Source organism: Toxorhynchites rutilus, chromosome 1, assembly GCF_029784135.1.
Source record: "Toxorhynchites rutilus septentrionalis strain SRP chromosome 1, ASM2978413v1, whole genome shotgun sequence".
Taxonomy (NCBI): Eukaryota; Metazoa; Arthropoda; class Insecta; order Diptera; family Culicidae; genus Toxorhynchites; species Toxorhynchites rutilus.
The window spans coordinates 190,902,848-190,920,581 of NC_073744.1; the positions used below are offsets into that span (position 1 = coordinate 190,902,848).

Genomic DNA, 17,734 nt, shown 5'->3' on the forward strand with positions numbered 1-17,734 from the left:
ATTGATTGTGTTAATATGACTTCGTCCTTTCGGATAAGTTCCAAATTGAAGTATCGATAATAGTATTCTATATTTCTTTGTGCCAATTGTCAAACGCAGTGTTCCAAATTCAAATCATTTTGCCCTATTTTCCCAAAAGTAACTTTTTTTCCAAAATTTATTATATTTGAATTACTGGACCGATTCAAATGATCGACGTATCAAATTAAAGCCTACTAGCTAGCCTTTTTTTTTTAAAATAACACACTTGCCAATTAATTGGATTATAGTCACATACATCCAGTCTAGTCGCATAAAAATATTGAACGATTTTTGTTTTTTTTTATTCTTTATTTTTGAGACTTTCAGCCTCCTGGGCTGGTTCGTCTCAGAAATATTGAACGAAAACCGAAAACATGTTAACTTTGAAAAATCATAACTTAAAAAGGAAAAATAACACCTTTCTGGTGTTTGGCTATATTATGTAAAAAAAACCTCAGCTTTCAGGAAAAAAATTTAAAAAATATGGCGCCCGTAGTCCGGAAAAGATGTAAGCTATAAAAAACATATATAATCAATAATTACGAAAACGAAATCCTTTTTTATTCAGAGTGTAATATTTTTTGAGACAAGACTAGCTCATTGGCTTCAATTTGATATGTCGATCATCTGAATCGGTCCAGTAGATCAAAAGTTATGATTTTTTGTAGTGGAAAAAATGGGGAAAAATAATTTTTTGGACCATCGGTTAACTTTGAAAAATCATAACTCAAAAACGAAAAAAAAACGCCTCTTTGGTTTCGACATACGTTATGTGAAAAATCCTCAGCTTGTCAGAAAAAATATAAAATGAATATAGCGCCGTTGGTCCCGAGACTATGAAAACAATAAAAAACGAATACAATCAATAACAACGAGAACAGAATTCAATTTTTTGCAGTATTTTTCCAAAAAAGACTAGGTGATTGGATTTAATTTGATATGTAGAACATCTGAATCGGTCTTGTAGTTCAAAAGTTATGATTTTTTGAAAAAAGTCATTTTTGGAAAAAAGAGGAAAAGGTTGATTTTTCGGACCACCCATTTCTCGTTTGAGAAATTGTTGAGTAAACATCGTTCGCCATTGCGCGTAGAGCGGGAATTCCTACTTAAGATTCATTGCACCTCTAATAAATTGCCGAAAGACGTGGTCTTACGTTGATCGCACTTGATTAAAAAATCACAAAACCAAATGTATTTGGTCGCAGTGTTATATGGATAGAAAACATTAAAATGTAATTTTCAGTTCCAATGGTAACTGGCCGATTATTTTTCAGCAACGATAACATCTTTCCAGATTATTCTCGATACTCGAAGCCCACCAGTGGTTAATGCTAACTCGATAACCACCTGTTAATTGCACTTGCATAAAACATCACAAAATCAAATGTATTTGGTCGCAGTGTTATATGGATGGAAAACATTAAACTAAACTCTTTCGCTAGAATGTAATTTTCAATTCCAAGGGGAACTGGCAGATTATTTTTTCAGCAACGATAACATCTTTCCGGAATCTTCTCGATACTGGATGGCAACCAAACGAAAAAACGAAAAAAGGTTCCTCGCGTGTACGTGTGTGTGTGGCAGCTGCTCAAGCGGAACCGTTTTTCGATGCTGGTACTTTCTTGGTCCCTTTTCAGTGGCATTACTCTCCTCCTGATGGATTCCCTTCTGACCTGGAGTGCACAAACAGGCTCTTGGTGACACCGTTCATCAGCGCTTTCATGATGAACGAAGTTAGCTTCACCACAACAGCGACAACATGCTCGCATCGCTGTTTAATTATAACTGAGTGGATTACCGGGCGGCGATCGCTTATATATCGCTACTCCCACATGCTAGTATATCATTTGTATAATATATATGCTATAGAGCAATATGAGCGAGCGAAACAACCGATACATTGCAAATAAGCACGCATAAAATCTTTTCGCATACTTTGCCACTTACACGGCCCAGAATGATAAATATATAATTTCACGTTTACGCTCTCTTTTTTACTCTTCGAAAACACTTTCCAACTTCATTTTATAATGAGATGTAATACGATCACGCATTTATGCAACAGCACCAGTAGCTTTGTGGATAGCGTGGTCGTGTAAAGCAGCCTTGCATTCCTGCCGGCCTTGGTTCGATCCCCGTTGGCATCGTTTGGACTTTTGTAGGTTTTGAATATTTTCATTTTCGTGCTCAACTCTCATCCTCACTTTCGTCCCCATTCTCATTCTGATTTCATTCTCACTCTCACTCCTCAATTTCAATCTCATTCTCGTTCTTATTCCTATTCTCATTCATATCGTAATCATAATCGACGGAGAAGCCGATTTTTAAGATTACTGTTATTGACAATTCGAGAGATCAGTTCAGGTTTCATTTTTGTATATTTTTTCACGGAATTTCTGATATTTGTGAACTTTTGAAACGTTATCATTTTATTTTTTTTAAGTATCCGTGATTTTGATTTATGTTAGCGAACAGAAGCCGTTGGATTATCTCACCTTAAACAAAAAATATTTTGCTCTATGCATTGGTGAAAAACACGTTTCTTTATTAGTCATAGCAACATTGTCACCGAGACCACACATCAGATTCTCAATCGAGTTCAAGTCGGGACTCCGGAGTGCCCATTCGTTGGGCTTTATGTGACAAGAACCGTTGCTAGTGGGAAAGGTGTAGTTATCATGAAGCCACATCTTCAGAAAATGTCCCAGTTTTTGCACGGTATATATCGACTATTGTGTCATGTTTTCAAATTTCCATCAGCAAACTAGGAGATCTCTCGCGAAGACCAGTCGGATTTTCTCTTGGTATCCTCGGTTGTAAATGGCCGCTCCGAGCGAGATGAACTTCAGTCCATGTTCGTTAATAATTTTTCGATTGTTTCGATCAGAAATTGTTAAATACTGCATTTCTTTTAATGCCTTTTTGACGTAGGACTGCGTCAATCTCTAGAGATATTATATTAGAAAACGTGTCACGTTTTTATAACAAGCGGTTCAATGCAGTGATCGATGGCTCGATTTTCAAAGTGTGTGCGAGCTGCCTGAATTCGAGATTGTTCGGGGGAATAATCAAGCCAGTAACCATTATTAATGTGGATGGAGACCAGACGAAACCCCTCGTTTTAAAAAGGTCATAGATATTTTTGATTTATCATTTTAATCAATTGAATCTTGATGCAACATTAGTTGTTTCAAGTGCTCCATCACGCAGTGCATTCAACTGAGTTGAACGTTGGATTGTCCCTCTTTCTCAGGAGTTAGCAGGTTCAATACTTCCTCATGATCCTAAGGGATCTCACATGGATGAAAAACTCAAAACAAGGGACCCGGAATTGGAAACAAACCATTTTCAGTATCCGTGGGAATCGTTAGCTGATATGTGGAATAACCTAGCGATCGATTGATATCCCGTCAAAGCAGAATATATTGAGTCCGCAAACTCCCAATTCGATGAAGCGGAATTAGTACGATATTAAGCCGAGTTGTTTGCTGGTCACGTAAGGACATTCCAAAACCTTTTCCAAGTAGTGTAATCTAACGACAAGAACTGCTGCATCGAACGAAGGAGAAGTTACTTTTTTGTAAATCAACATCAATTTATACCAGCCCATGTTCCTCTCAGTTAAACGCCAGATGGTTTGAAAGCACCAATCCCAACAGATGTGAGCATTAATTTTCCGTCACTACTTGCATATAAAGAACTTCCGTATGATCATTTGATTCCGACCTGGGCAGATATCTGATTTTTTACGTTTGAATTGAGTCAAATACTGGTATAATGAACATCATAATATCGCTATATCACACGTTTTATTTGACACTAGCTGACCCGGCAAACTTCGTCCTGCCCAAAATTTATTTTTCGTTATCACATTCACGATTTTTTTTAGTAAGCGCAAGTTCATAGGTCCAATCGCAGAATTGTTCATTGATTGATTTTCTAATCTACCGTTTAAAATTACCTCGTCTTTATAATATCAGATTATTTTCAGACACAATCCTCGTTCAAGATTTTTCAACCACTTGCAACCACTTGTTTCTCCGTTACATGGAATAAATATTTGATACAGAAAATATGATAGAATAAAGATAACCCTAAATCGGAAAATTCCTTTCTCGAGTTTTGCTCTTATTAACACATTCGGTGATCCATTTTTGTTTATAAAGATAGAAGAAGATATAGGAGTGCGTTTTATTATATTAAAAAAAATTCAATTGTCATTTTTGGTTGGAATCTGTTTGGTTGAAATATGTGTTTTATTTTTACGGGACCCCTCTCCAATTCAGAGGAGGGAGGGGTGTCATACCATCATAGAAACATTTCTCATATTCAAAAATTTCCACATGCCAAATTTGGCTCCATTTGATTGATTAGTTTTCGAGTTATGCAGAAATTTGTGTTTCATTTGTATGGTAGCCTTCCCTTAGAGAGGAGGGAGGAGTGTCGAACCACCATAGAAACGTTTACCGATCCCTAAAATCTCTATATGCTAAGTTCAATTCCATTTGTTTGATTAGTTCTCGAGTTGTTCGGCACCCTCTCCTCCTCCTATTTAGAGAGGAGAAAGGAGTGTCAAACCACCATAACAACATTTATTGCCCCCTAAAATCTCCATATGCCAAATTTGGTTCTATTTGCTTGATTAGTTCTCGAGTTATGCAGAAATTTATGTTTCATTTCTATGGCAGCTCCCCCTTAGAGAGGTGGGAGAAAAAGAAATGTTTCTGGCCCCCTAAAACCTCCACATGCCAAATTCGGCTTCATTTGCTTGATTAGTTTTCGAGTTAAGCAAAAATTTGTGTTTCATTTGTATGGCATCGCCCCCTTTAGAGAGGGAGGAAAAGTGACGATTCACCATAGAAAAGTTTCGTGTCCCCTAAAACCTCCATATGCCTGATTTGGTTTTACTTGCTTAAATAATTCTCGAGTAATGCAGAAATTTGTGTTTCGTTTGTATGACAGCTCCCCCTTTAAGAGGGGGGTGGAGTGTCTAACCACCGTAAACACATTTATTGCACCCTAAAACCTCGACATGCCAAATTTGGTCTCATTTGCTTGATTAATTCTCGAGTAATGCAGGAATTTGTGTTTCATTTGTATGACAGCACCCCCCTCAGAGAGGGAGAAAAAGTGTCGATATACCATAGAAACATTCCGATCTCTCAAGCCAAATAACACGCCTTGAATGTATTCCGAGGGGCAAGCTTTTGAATACGCGTGACCACAGTGCAAGTCGAAGGAAATTTCTATGACGAAAAATCCTCCGGCCAGAACGGGAATCGAACCCGAACACCCGGCATGATAATGTGAGACGCTAACCATTCGGCCATGGGTGTACTGCCCCCTAAAACCTCCATATGCCTAAGTTGGTTTTATTTGCTTGATTAATTTTCGAGTAATGAAGAAATTTGTGTTTCATTTGTATGGCAGCCCCCCCTTAGAGAGGAAGGAGGGGCCTCAAACTATCATAAGAACCTTCCCCGATCCCAAAAATCCCTACATACAAATTCCCATGTCGATCGGTTCAGTAGTTTCCGAGTCAATAATAATCAGACAAACAGAAAGACAGAAAGACATCGCTCCATTTTTATATATATAAATTGTCGGGTCAAGTCGCATATTGGTGTAACAATCATTGTAATATTGTTATATACGGCTTTATATACCTATATAATATGGCGTAAACGTATATCACCTCTACTTTTACGTGTATATGCCAGTTATACGCATCATATACTATCTAAATGTGTCTTGGACGTATGTATATTGCCTTCAATTTTGGCATTTTATACGATTTTATGTTTGCTGGGCAATAACTTCACCACAGAAGCCACAACGAGCTCTGACGGCTGAAACTGGATAATTCAAAAATGAGACATTATACGCAAATTGAGACATTACACGCACTGTTGAAAAGTGCTATCATATCACCTCAAATCGGAACCACAAACCCAATTAACTGATTTGCAACCTTTCTTCTCTTATCCCATTTAGCGAACCAGATCACACCCTAAGGAGGAAACAACGTTCTAATTGTACCAAAGCGTGGTGAGGCAGGGTGCTGCATTTCACACGGAAAAAATGTCGCTGTGGGCACGGGTTAACCAGCTGCCACAGCCCGTCCTCGAACAGATTCGCTACATCTATGGCAGCAGCTTCCCCATCGAAGTGCGACACTATCTGGCCGAATGGATCGAGGATCGATTAATGTAAGTTAAACTACATTCGACCCAACAATCTTGGCTCATTTTTCCCCCGCTTCCATTGCAGGAACGCACCCACCTTCCAGCATGACGTGGACGGGAGCTACGAGCAGGAGGCAGCCACCTTCCTGAACCAGCTGGTCAACGAGCTCGAGCGAACGGCCGTCAATCTGCCCGAGGATAACGTCACCGGGCGGATCCGACTGAACGAATCGGCCCGGAACTTCCGACAGGCTTTCTCCCACAATCCCTCTCAGCTGTACACACACCTGCTCAGCTGTTTGCAGCGGGAACGACAGTGCGTAGCGTACCCGGACGATTGCGTCCAGGTGCAGGACCCGGAGATCGCCGAGGTTGTCAACGGCCTACAGCAACTGCAGATGCTGGTGCGAGCAAACGATGGCGATAATCGAGCTATGGTTAAGGATTACGAACATCTGCTGCTGGAGGTCCACGAAATTACCAAGAACAAGGCCCAAATAGAATCGATCGAAAGTCCCCAGTTGCGGGAACATGCGCGGAGTACACTGGCCCAACAGGAGCGGCAAGTCAATGAATCGGTTACCATCATCACCGGCAAGCGACTCAATCTGGTGGATAACCTGCGCAAAACCATCCAACTCACGTCCCAGGTGCAGGACAAGGTTCTCCACAAATACCTGACACAGTGGAAAATTAACCAAGGTTTCGCCGGGAACGGTGCCGCCGGTATGAGCTCCAGCAATCTGGACACCATTCAGACCTGGTGCGAAACGCTGGCGGAAATCATCTGGACCACCAAGGATCAGATCCGCCTGGCCATGAAATCCAAATCCAAGCTGAACATCGAGGAACCCAACTTGCCCGACTTTCTGCCCCAGTGTCTGGTGGAGGTCACCAATCTGTTGAAGGGTCTCATCACGACCACGTTCATCATCGAGAAGCAGCCGCCGCAGGTGATGAAGACGAACACCCGTTTCGCGGCCACGGTGCGGCTCCTGATCGGCAACACGCTCAACATCCGGATGAGCAATCCGGTGGTGCGCGTTTCAATTATTTCAGGTACGAGCTGGGATGCTAGTAAGTAGAAGAAAAAAATGGAAAGTAAAATCGTGTTGCTGCTGGGCGAGATGTGCGGATGAGCTTGGTTCGCGCGTGTGTGTGTGTGTGTGTGGTGTGACTTACCGGTTCACTAGCTGGGATAATCCTTCTTCACCCATTCGAAGTGATGGCGTTTGTATTTTCTTTTATTTCTCCCTTTTTCTTCCTTCATCCGAAACACACAGAGGGTCAGGCCCAGAGCACGCAACAGTCGAACAAAGCGTGCGACCAGACGTGCGGGGAAATCATGAACAGCACAGGAAATCTAGAGTACAACGAAACCACGAAACAGTTATCGGTTAGTTTTAGGTGAGTTGATTTTTTTTTTCATACGGTAATGATTGAAAACACAATAGCTAAAGACTGCTTTACAAAAAAATTACATATTTTTAAATTTTGTAAGGTTTTGTTTTTTGTGAGGTTATGTGAGGTTATGTACTTTTCACACATAGTTGATTTAAACCGATTTTATGCTCGATAAAGTAATATAAATTTAAATGAAATTGATAGTAGGTGGTAACTAATAGGCTAAGCTATCATTTGATGCCAAAATCTTACCATACGGTTGCTTTCCAAAGCCATGAAGAATTATCGAAGTTGCTGTTCGATTTTTCGAACGCTTGGCATGAAACGGGTTAACTAGAAACTAGACTAGTTATGCCCAACGTGCGGCCCGGCGAGCTCGTCTGGTTGGCCCATCTGGTATTACTTTATTTGAAACTATTTTGTATGTGTAACATTAACGAAAACCTATGAAATCATTAGTATCTATTTTTTCAACGTGAGTCTGCGTTTCTCAATAATGGTCCCAAATAAAAAATAGGGCACGTTTTCATGAAATAGAAATAGCAAAGGCAGCTTTCGGACATGTCTGGATAGAGAACATATTGCAATTGATGCTCCGCCTGTTTTCAATTGATTGAGTATAAACCAACTTTTCGCGATTTCACAGCATGCATGCTATCTTCCAAATGACACTTTTCAAAACTCAGGGTGCTCATACACTGTTTGACCGAAGCCGAATGTTTGACTTTTTTGACAGATAAAATTTGATCAACGTGCCATAGAAATGAAACACAAATTTCTACATAACTCGAGAACTAATCAAGCAAATGGAAACAAATTAGGCATATGGAGGTTTTAGGGTACATAAATGTTTCTATGGTGGTTAAACACTCCACTACTGAAATTTTATAGTAAAAAACATGCGCTGAGTAGAAAAACGAGGATGTGATAACAAAAAATAAATTTTGGGTGGGACGAAGTTTGCCGGGTCAGCTAGTATCCTATACAATTGCCATACAGCTGGTGACTTGGTTTGAGGGTACTTTTTACTCCTTTACCCGGCCAGGCCCTTTATCATAGACTTCTTTGATCTTCATTGTGTATCGTTGCAATGGAACATGATTAGTGGAAGAGATATTGACAAGAAGCGTATAAAGAGTCTGATACTCGTATTTCGGAATAAAAATCTCTCATTTATGAGACTCGTTTCGGGTCTGTTATAGTGAACAAGAAAAAATGACGCTCCCAAGTTGGTTGTGGTCAACGATGCCCCAGCCCTTGGTTCAATATATAATTTTATAACTTGTTCATTTTGAAATAATTCATAGGAACAAGAACGAAATCCGTTTTTCGATGTTAAAGTCACAGGATTTAAGACAGTTCTCTTTTTTTTGTATCCCATAGAAATATGCAACTTAAGAAAATTAAGCGAGCAGAAAAGAAGGGCACAGAGAGTGTAATGGACGAGAAGTTTGCCCTGCTGTTCCAGTCAAGTTTCGCCGTTGGTCACGGAGATTTAGTCTTCTCGGTAAGTGAAATTGCAACGCTGGTTCGTCTCGAACGCCCGTTGATTCGCTCCCGTTCCAGGTCTGGACCATCTCGCTCCCGGTGGTTGTGATCGTGCACGGAAACCAGGAGCCCCAGTCGTGGGCGACCATCACTTGGGACAACGCGTTCGCCGACATCAATCGGGTGCCGTTCCACGTGCCGGATAAGGTTTCCTGGAATCTGCTGGCCGAGGCACTTAACACAAAGTTCCGCGCGTCGACCGGGCGAGCGATGACCCCGGAGAATATGCACTTCCTGTGCGAGAAAGCATTCCGGTCCAGCCTGCAGTACCCGGTGCCGAACGATCTGACCATCACGTGGTCCCAATTCTGCAAGGAACCCCTGCCGGATCGAACGTTCACTTTCTGGGAGTGGTTCTACGCGGCTATGAAGGTCACACGGGAGCATCTGCGTGGGCCCTGGAACGACGGAAGCATAGTCGGCTTCATCCACAAGTCCAAGGCCGAAGATTATCTGCTCAAGTGTCCGCGGGGAACGTTCCTGTTGCGGTTTTCGGACAGTGAATTAGGTGCGGCCTTTTGTTATTCTGAAATACCTCATGCGGGGTTATTTTCACTTTTTGCTTACCCGATTCCAGGTGGTATAACGATCGCGTGGGTCAACGAGAGCAACGACGGTCAGCCCCAGATTCTGCACATTCAGCCATTCACGGCGAAGGACTTCGCCACCCGCTCGCTGTCCGACCGCATACGTGACTTCGAGGATCTGTTCTATCTGTATCCGAACAAGCCGAAGAACGAAGCGTTCGAGAGGTACACGACGCCACCCGGTCAGCCGCGCAACCGCAACTATATCCCGTCGGAAGTGCGCGCAGTGCTCATGCCGGGACCTCCCAGTAGCAACGCCTCGATTAGTAGCTACCCGAATACACCCAACTCGTATAATCACCTGCAATCGCCGGACGCCTCCCGGGATACGCCCACCAGCGGGTAAGTGGAGGCTCTTGTTTTTTTTTCTCCTTTTCTCGCACTTTAGTATTCTACTGTGTTTATCTGTTCTGACATTCCGTTACACCCACCTAGTCACATTTTCCCACCCACACCGGCTTTTTCGCTGTGAATAGTTCCATTCTCACTATCACCCGTTGTGCATTATCATCACGTGCAACTCGCTTTTCATACTAAAACACAAACCCACATCGTACATAGCGCGCATATATATGTATGTATGCAGAGCACAACACATCATGCTTCGGGCTTTCCATTGTTGTACTTTGCCATTTAATTAATTATTGGTTTCATTTTCGTGCGCTGCTACACCAAGCGGCGGTGGTGGTGGTGCAGGTGGAAGTCAAATAGAGCAAAGTAGATTGGTGGTTTGACAGCAGCCTCATACAATGCAATGTCGAATGGCATGTGGAGCATGTGGAGACTTTCCCGCACCCCCAATCAGACATCATCGCAATGTGGAACGTGAGGGAGGGAAAATCAGTCAGTTTTAATTAAGATCTGATTGGGTTTGATAAAAAGATTCAATTAGCAGAATGTTGTTGCCGCGGTCTAGGCGTTTTCCTTTGTTGTAGAGTTTCTGACAGCTGTTGAGACGTTGCGTTGCGTTGCCGAAGTCAGCAACAGAGTCGCGAAACGTGATTTAGTCCTCCGATTTCGGAGAGAATGCGTTCGTGAGTTAGTTTCTATTGAGTGGAGAGGCTCACTCAAGCGTTAATTTGTAATGTAATAAACTACCTTTAGCTGACAAGTGGGTGATTTTAGTGATTTTATTGAAACATCGTCCGTTCTTTAAATTGTTTTATTTAGCTTGCCATGTAATCTGTTTTTATGTTTGTATGTTTGTCTGTAGCGTGACCCACATTAATAGAAATTTGACCCCCTTCCGGTTGGTCGATTGTTCTAAAATTTGGAACACACCTTTATCTCTGTAGTCATCATAAAACTGTGTATTTCATGATCTTGAAAATCCAAGATGGCGGCAATGGCAGTTTTCTGTTCATGGCAACGTTTAAGGGCACTTCTAGAAGACAGTAAATTAGGCCAAATTCAACAATTTTGTAATTTTTGTAAATTTTGTCATACCAATTTCGACAAAGTCCTAAATTAACTTTCTTATGTAACATTTCATCTCTCATGAATGTTCAAAATGGATCGATTTGAAAAAAAAACCTTCACTGACGAAAAGGATAGCTTTCTATATACAGCCATTCCATGCCAAACCTCCAATTTTCGTCAAAGTGGTAATTTTGTTCTTTATTGCAAAACATTAGACCCGTATTTATTTATAATGCTGTGAAATTTTAGAAATAACTGTTTAGTAGAATGATTTGATCGCCCTGAAATGGTTTTTTTTATTGTAGTATCAATTGTCGATAATTGATTGATGATTCATTCTCGCCCTCGCAGAACAATACACTAGCCCTATCGTATGTCGCAATTTGTTTCATGTCAATGCATTCAAAATTTACCTCGAACGCTATTCCGGTGGCCTTTTTCGCAATTGACATAGACTCGGCTACAGTCGATTATATACATGTTGCACCAGCACCATTATTGCACATCTCATAACTACATCAATATATATTTGGCACCCCATGGAAACAACAACAATGACAACACTTGCAAGTATCAAATATCATGCTACATGTTATCTAGTATTGCCTCAAAGGAATCGCACCTCTAGGCATCGTTCGTACAACGTAAATGAAGCGCCAAACAAGCGTTCACTACAGCATGCATACAGAGCCATACATTGGTGGCTCAAAGCTACTAAAAATATGAACACTTCTCATCATTTTGCGCTATTCTCAAAAGAAACGCTTCTGTTAATATTACTGGCCTCGAAAAAAGTTGCATTACTTACTCATGCTCAAGATAAGCGCATCTGTCATCTTTAGTGGGGAAAGTTTTGCTACTGGCGAGCGAAACCAAATCACATAGAAAATTCCAGAGCGACATTTATTTTCATGGTGACTAAATAAACGAAATAATCTCTTTCTGTTAATCTCAACAACCTCGAAAAGAGTAGCATTGCTTCATGATGATCAAGATTAGCGCAATGCAATCTTAGTTGAAGGCAGTTTTGCGACTGGCACGTGAACCAAAATAACTTATAACATGCCAGCATGACATTCAAAATCCTTGGTTTTCCCCAAATAATGTTTTGGTGCATAACCTTAACGCCTGCTTCGCCATAGAGTCAGTTCAATGCATTAATGCAACGTCAAAGTCATCAACGAAGCCTTTATAATGACGGAAAACAAACAATGTTAACAGACGGCGCCAGTGGTTGTGTGGTTAGCGTAACAGCCTCACAATCCGATCGGCCTGGGTTCAATCCCAGCTGGCGTCGTTGGGATTTTCTGAGGCGAAAAATCTCTGGTTCCTTCGTTCCTCTGTCTTCCTTCGGAGGGGAAGTAAAAGAAGTTGGCCCGGCTCATGAGTTGTTGAGTCTGATAGGTAGGAACAGGTGAAGTCATCCCCCTGATGTCGGTGATTGGCACTGAAGTGGCGGAAATAGGCCGACGAAAAATAAGCGAGAATAAAAAAAAATAATGTTAACTGCTTGGAAAAAGACTGAATATTTACCTCAACAGAGATTCATTACTAATACCCTAGCGCAAATATTTCCCTCTCGCTATCTCCCCCCTTGTTTAAATATATCATTACGTCTGCATAATTTGCATTGTTGCAATCGTTACTGCATACGGGAGCAGATACAAATGGGGTTTCAGTGTAGCGAAGATACGTACGGGTTAAGACTAGAGATGGGCAAATCAGCTCATCATGGTGAGCGGCTCAGAGCCGTTCAGCTCATACAAGTGAGCTGTTCATTTGGAACAGCTCTTGAGCTCAGTTGAATTTTGCAGTTGTCCACACAATTGCATATGAAACGTAATCACCATGGGACATTGCATAGTTGCATTTACAAAAACTAGAACTGATATGAATTCTAATAATAAAATATACAACAAATACTGAATGCTGAAATCCAGCATAGAAGATGCTTAGGATATACTGAACTTAAACAACAGAAAAACCAGCAGTAGCCAAATAAAATGCCTCCAGGAATATTGGCCGAGACAACGTTTTTTGAAAAAACCATCGAGATTTTTTTTTGCATCCGAGGATATAAAAATAAATCCACTAATAGGTGCAACGAGAATTAATTATTCACGATCACAAAGGTAACAAAAGGACCAGTATCAATCATCAACATTTATGCCGGGTGGTTTTCTGAATTGTTTTGATTCAGCACGCGGAAATAAATGTATGTGTTTCCACAGTAATGTTTAAATAACAATGTAATATATAAAATTTATTTACAAGCATATAATAATGTTTATTATTTTGTTTGGCCATATAAGAAAAATTTAATGATGTAACGAACGATTGAATATCTTCAAAACAAAAACCTGTTTTCCTATCTGGCATCTCTGCTAAAGCTAAAGTACGAAGAGGGATACACGAAAACAAACTGACGTCATGCCATGAAGCGCGGGAGACGAAAAATCCTTTCGCGTCTCGCAATTCACTCTCTGCAGCTTTTGCGCTCCACAGCTATGCAGCTCAACAGCTCAATAGCTCAGCAGCTCAACAGCTCAACAGCTCAGCAGCTCATCAGCTCAACAGCTCATCAGCTCAGCAGCTCATCAGCTCAACAGCTCATCAGCTCATCAGCTCAACAGCTCATCAGCTCCAGCTCCGTAATGAGCTGATGAGCTGCGTTTTTTTGATTGCGAGCCGATCCGAATCCGCTCACTATGATGAAGCGATTCGAATGAACAGCTCATGAGCGGATGGCACATCTCTAGTTAAGACGCACGCACGTACGCACACAAATATCCATATATCGATGGCTTGAAGCATCTAAGTATACACACACTCATCTCCGTTTTGCGCTCTTCACAACAGAAGCCGTTCCTATTAATATTCTCTGTCTAGATTAGCTAAGCTGTTACCCTTGATGAAAAGAGTTTTGCTACCGCCATGCGAAACCAAATCACAGGCAGAATTTCAGAACAATTATTTTCTTGGTGACGATAGTCTAGCCTGATGATTCCCCACACAATTGTGTAGCACAAAACATTAATGCAATGGCGTCAGTTTGATACAATGATTGCAATGCCTGGGACATAAACGATTCTGCATCCCCTAATCGTGTGCTAGGGTGCAGGGTGCATTATTGAGAACAATGAAATCTAAAGTACAAGTCTCACCTTTCCAAAAATGGTTACACATCTAGGAATTATCTCTGGCTTCGACAACTCGAAAACCCGTCGAAAAGTAGACATTTCGAGGGCAGCGCGATGTTTTTTCTTAGAACGTATGTTCGACAACATCGTAAAAAGTGAAATCTTTGAAACGCTGAATTCAGGTGCACCATAAGGCACATAAATTTAGGGTTCCAACGGGTCTACAATTTCTCGCTAATAAATAAATATAGAAACTCTGAGCAGAATGGGAGCATGTTTTTATTTATCCTTTTCAATATGAATTGACTGTATAAGGGAAGGTATTTCTGAACCGACCGCCTTTGATCTCAGAAATGGGGCTGCCTACCAAGATTTGAATAGTATCAGAGCAACGCTGACAATTCTACAACTTTAGAATGAGGGAGCAAGAAAATTGTCACCATACAACCTAGTTGTGTCGTGAGTCTCTTCTCTGACACTACTGAAATTTCGATGAGTTCCTGAGATTCAGGTTATACACTGTGTTTCACAACTATAGAACCACGCAATTTTTTTGAGTTTCCAGAGATATGTAAGAAGTCGGTGGAATTGATGTATATAGTGTAGAACATAATAATTATCTTCATTTAAAAGACTGGCCATTTGAACTTAATTGTTGTGCCCACACCCAAACTAACGTTGGCACATAACATTTCATCTTTGGCAGAAATGATGCCATTTCGTGTGCTGGAGGGTCAAATGCGCAAATAATGAGCTGTTTTAAAAGCTTCAAAATGGTTTGTATGTATGCGAGCAGACATTTCTTTCTGTTTTATTTTCTCATTTCATTTGGGATTGTGCCAAAAAAATAAAGTCCACAAGACGTCAATGGGGATCGACCAAGGCCGGCTGGAATGCAAAGCTATTTCACACGATCACGCTATCCATATAGTTGCCAGCGCTGTTATATAAAAGCGTGATAATATTACACCTCATCATAAAATGAAGTTGGAAAGTGTTTTCTAAGAGGATAGAGAAGAACATGAACGAGAATATATCTTTCTCTTTCTGGGCCGTGTATTTGGCAAACTATACAAAAAGCTTTCATATGCTTTCATTTAAATGTGTCTCCTGTTTCGCTCGCTCATATTGGCTATTGGGTATTGGCTCACAGGGTTGCCAACTATAATTTAAAAAAATCAGGAAGAATGGAAATAAAAATCAGGATAAATCAGGTAACTCATATTGGGTTGTCCGAAAAGTTAATGTCGATTTTTGGGAAAACAAAAACATAATTTTCAATCAAAGCATTATAATTTAATATCCCTAGTTCTGTTTCACAATCATTCGCTTTCTTTCACACAGCTTAAATATTCTATCCTCCCAGAACATGTTTGCTTCCTCGTCGAAAACTGCTGCGAGCCATACATTTGAGAAACAGGTTGCTTGCTCATATGCTCATAATACAGAATCCATTCCAAAACCCATCAATAACAGATTATATCTTCCTTCGGGCGAAGACCGGATATGTAAAAGAATTGCTAAGCATGGTATAAGTCCTCGCATAAGCGGAAATGCTAGTGTTTCGTCTGACTTTTTGATCGTTTATTTTTTATTCGAAAACCCTACAGCACACTACAGTCAATTGCAGAGAAATCCATATTCAAATTTTCTCTGAATTCATCATCCATGCTTTGGAATGAATCTTTACTGAACAAATGGGGAAATCATATCAGCAGTGCAAGACTTGTTGAATTTTTCCTAATACGGTTATAGATATATTTACCATAGTCCCTTCATTAAAGTTGATTCGACTTTGAATCAGACGAACAAATTACATATGAAATCTATTTATATTGACTGTGGATTCAAAAATTTTCTCTTGAGTAATTTTACACTCTGAAACGTATAACCTACATTACATCTACATACATATTGTCCTCAATAAAGCAATATTGTTCCTCAAACTTAATCTCGTTGTAATTTCATAAATTCGTCAGACAATCTGGTTTCATGAAATTTTCTAGCACTGTTTCGGAAAGCCACGAAACAATTGAGGGTAGAGATAAAAAAAAGTTGCGCCTAGAGAATTTAACTTAATGTAAGATATATAAAAGTGCGAACCGGAGAACTATCACGACAGAAAACTTTGGCATGAAAATCAGTATATTTATTACGAATAATGTAAAGAGTTCAAAAATCAGGAAAAATCAGGATCGTTTCAGAAAAATCAGGATAAATTGAGTGTTCATCAGGATATCAGGGATCGTGCTAAAAAGTCTGGGAAATCCTGAAAAATCAGGAAGGTTGGCATCTCTGCTCTAGCATTTATATTATGCAAATGATATACAAGTATTGGGGAGTAGAACATTTTATGTTATTTTTCAGCTCATTTAATGTAATAAATTGGGATGCCATAACAGTGCACCCGTGGCCGAGTGGTTAGCGTCTCACATTATCATGCCGGGTGTTCGGGTTCGATTCCCGTTCTGGCCGGGGGATTTTTCGTCAAAGAAATTTCCTTCGACTTGCACTGTGGTCATGCGTATTCAAGAGCTTGCCCCTCGGAATACATTCAAGGCGTGTTATTTGGCTTAAGAAATCTCGACCAAGTATTAATAAATGACGCTAGTTAATGCATACGTTGAGACGGCAAAAGTTCCACAAGGGAACGTTAACGCCATTCAAGAAGAAGAACATGTGCTAAAAATTAACTTTGGGTGCAGGCGCGAAACATTTAAAAAACTAAAGTTCCAGTGTTTCATAACTATAGAACCACATGGAAAAGCTCTTACTCCTTTGCTCCTTAACTTCAATTTCAAATGAATCACAATAAGTTTCTAATTCGTAGGTCATCTTTAGTTCACAATCAGTTCGAATAACCCATTCGGGGTGGTTTCGGCTAAGCTGCGCCATGCTGTAGTGTATATCTCGTTCTACGCGGAGGGTACTGCTAATTTAAGCTCTTCAAATCACTCATACTGCCTGTAAGCTGCATCTACTATTCGTACGATCTCTCCTCATAAGTTCCTGACAGGGCTTTGAATCGGTAAACAAGCTGACCAATCCAGAATTTCAAGCCGCTTTCCATTAAACCATGCCATGACCTTCCAGATTTTATGAATTGATGCCAAATTATCCAGTTATCACATTGTTTTTGATACAAAAACAGCAGTAAATGATTCTGAAGTACTTCGTTGCACTTCTAACTGTTCATTCGTGTTGATGGTGAGCTATCTAAACCAGGCCTCTTTGAGAAAATGCTCCCCAAACAATAAATATCCCATCTCCAAAGCTGGCGGTTCAAATGCTAATCCCATGGGTTCCACTATTTCAGGAGAACTTCTCCGATAAAAAGAAACAAAACTTAAATAGAATTTCTTCATACTGGAAGGACTAACGGAACGTGTCATATAATTTTTCAACTCGTTACTTTGCAAGCGGTAGTTTG

General features: G+C 40.5%; 1 protein-coding gene across 7 annotated transcripts in view; it reads left to right on the forward strand.

Annotated features, from left to right (window-relative positions):
* LOC129762458 (signal transducer and transcription activator) overlaps positions 1 to 17,734 on the forward strand; it is a 193,354-nt gene that overhangs the window by 135,869 nt on the left and 39,751 nt on the right. For 6 of the 7 annotated variants that reach the window (XM_055760720.1, XM_055760724.1, XM_055760727.1 and 3 more), the window contains 6 exons: positions 6,016 to 6,230; positions 6,292 to 7,283; positions 7,490 to 7,613; positions 8,994 to 9,117; positions 9,177 to 9,666; positions 9,736 to 10,087. In XM_055760720.1, the coding sequence (XP_055616695.1) occupies positions 6,103 to 6,230; positions 6,292 to 7,283; positions 7,490 to 7,613; positions 8,994 to 9,117; positions 9,177 to 9,666; positions 9,736 to 10,087 (2,210 nt within the window). In that variant the 5' untranslated portion in view covers positions 6,016 to 6,102. The remainder of the gene's footprint in view (positions 1 to 6,015; positions 6,231 to 6,291; positions 7,284 to 7,489; positions 7,614 to 8,993; positions 9,118 to 9,176; positions 9,667 to 9,735; positions 10,088 to 17,734) is intronic. The other variant, XM_055760722.1, reaches the window with a different exon arrangement.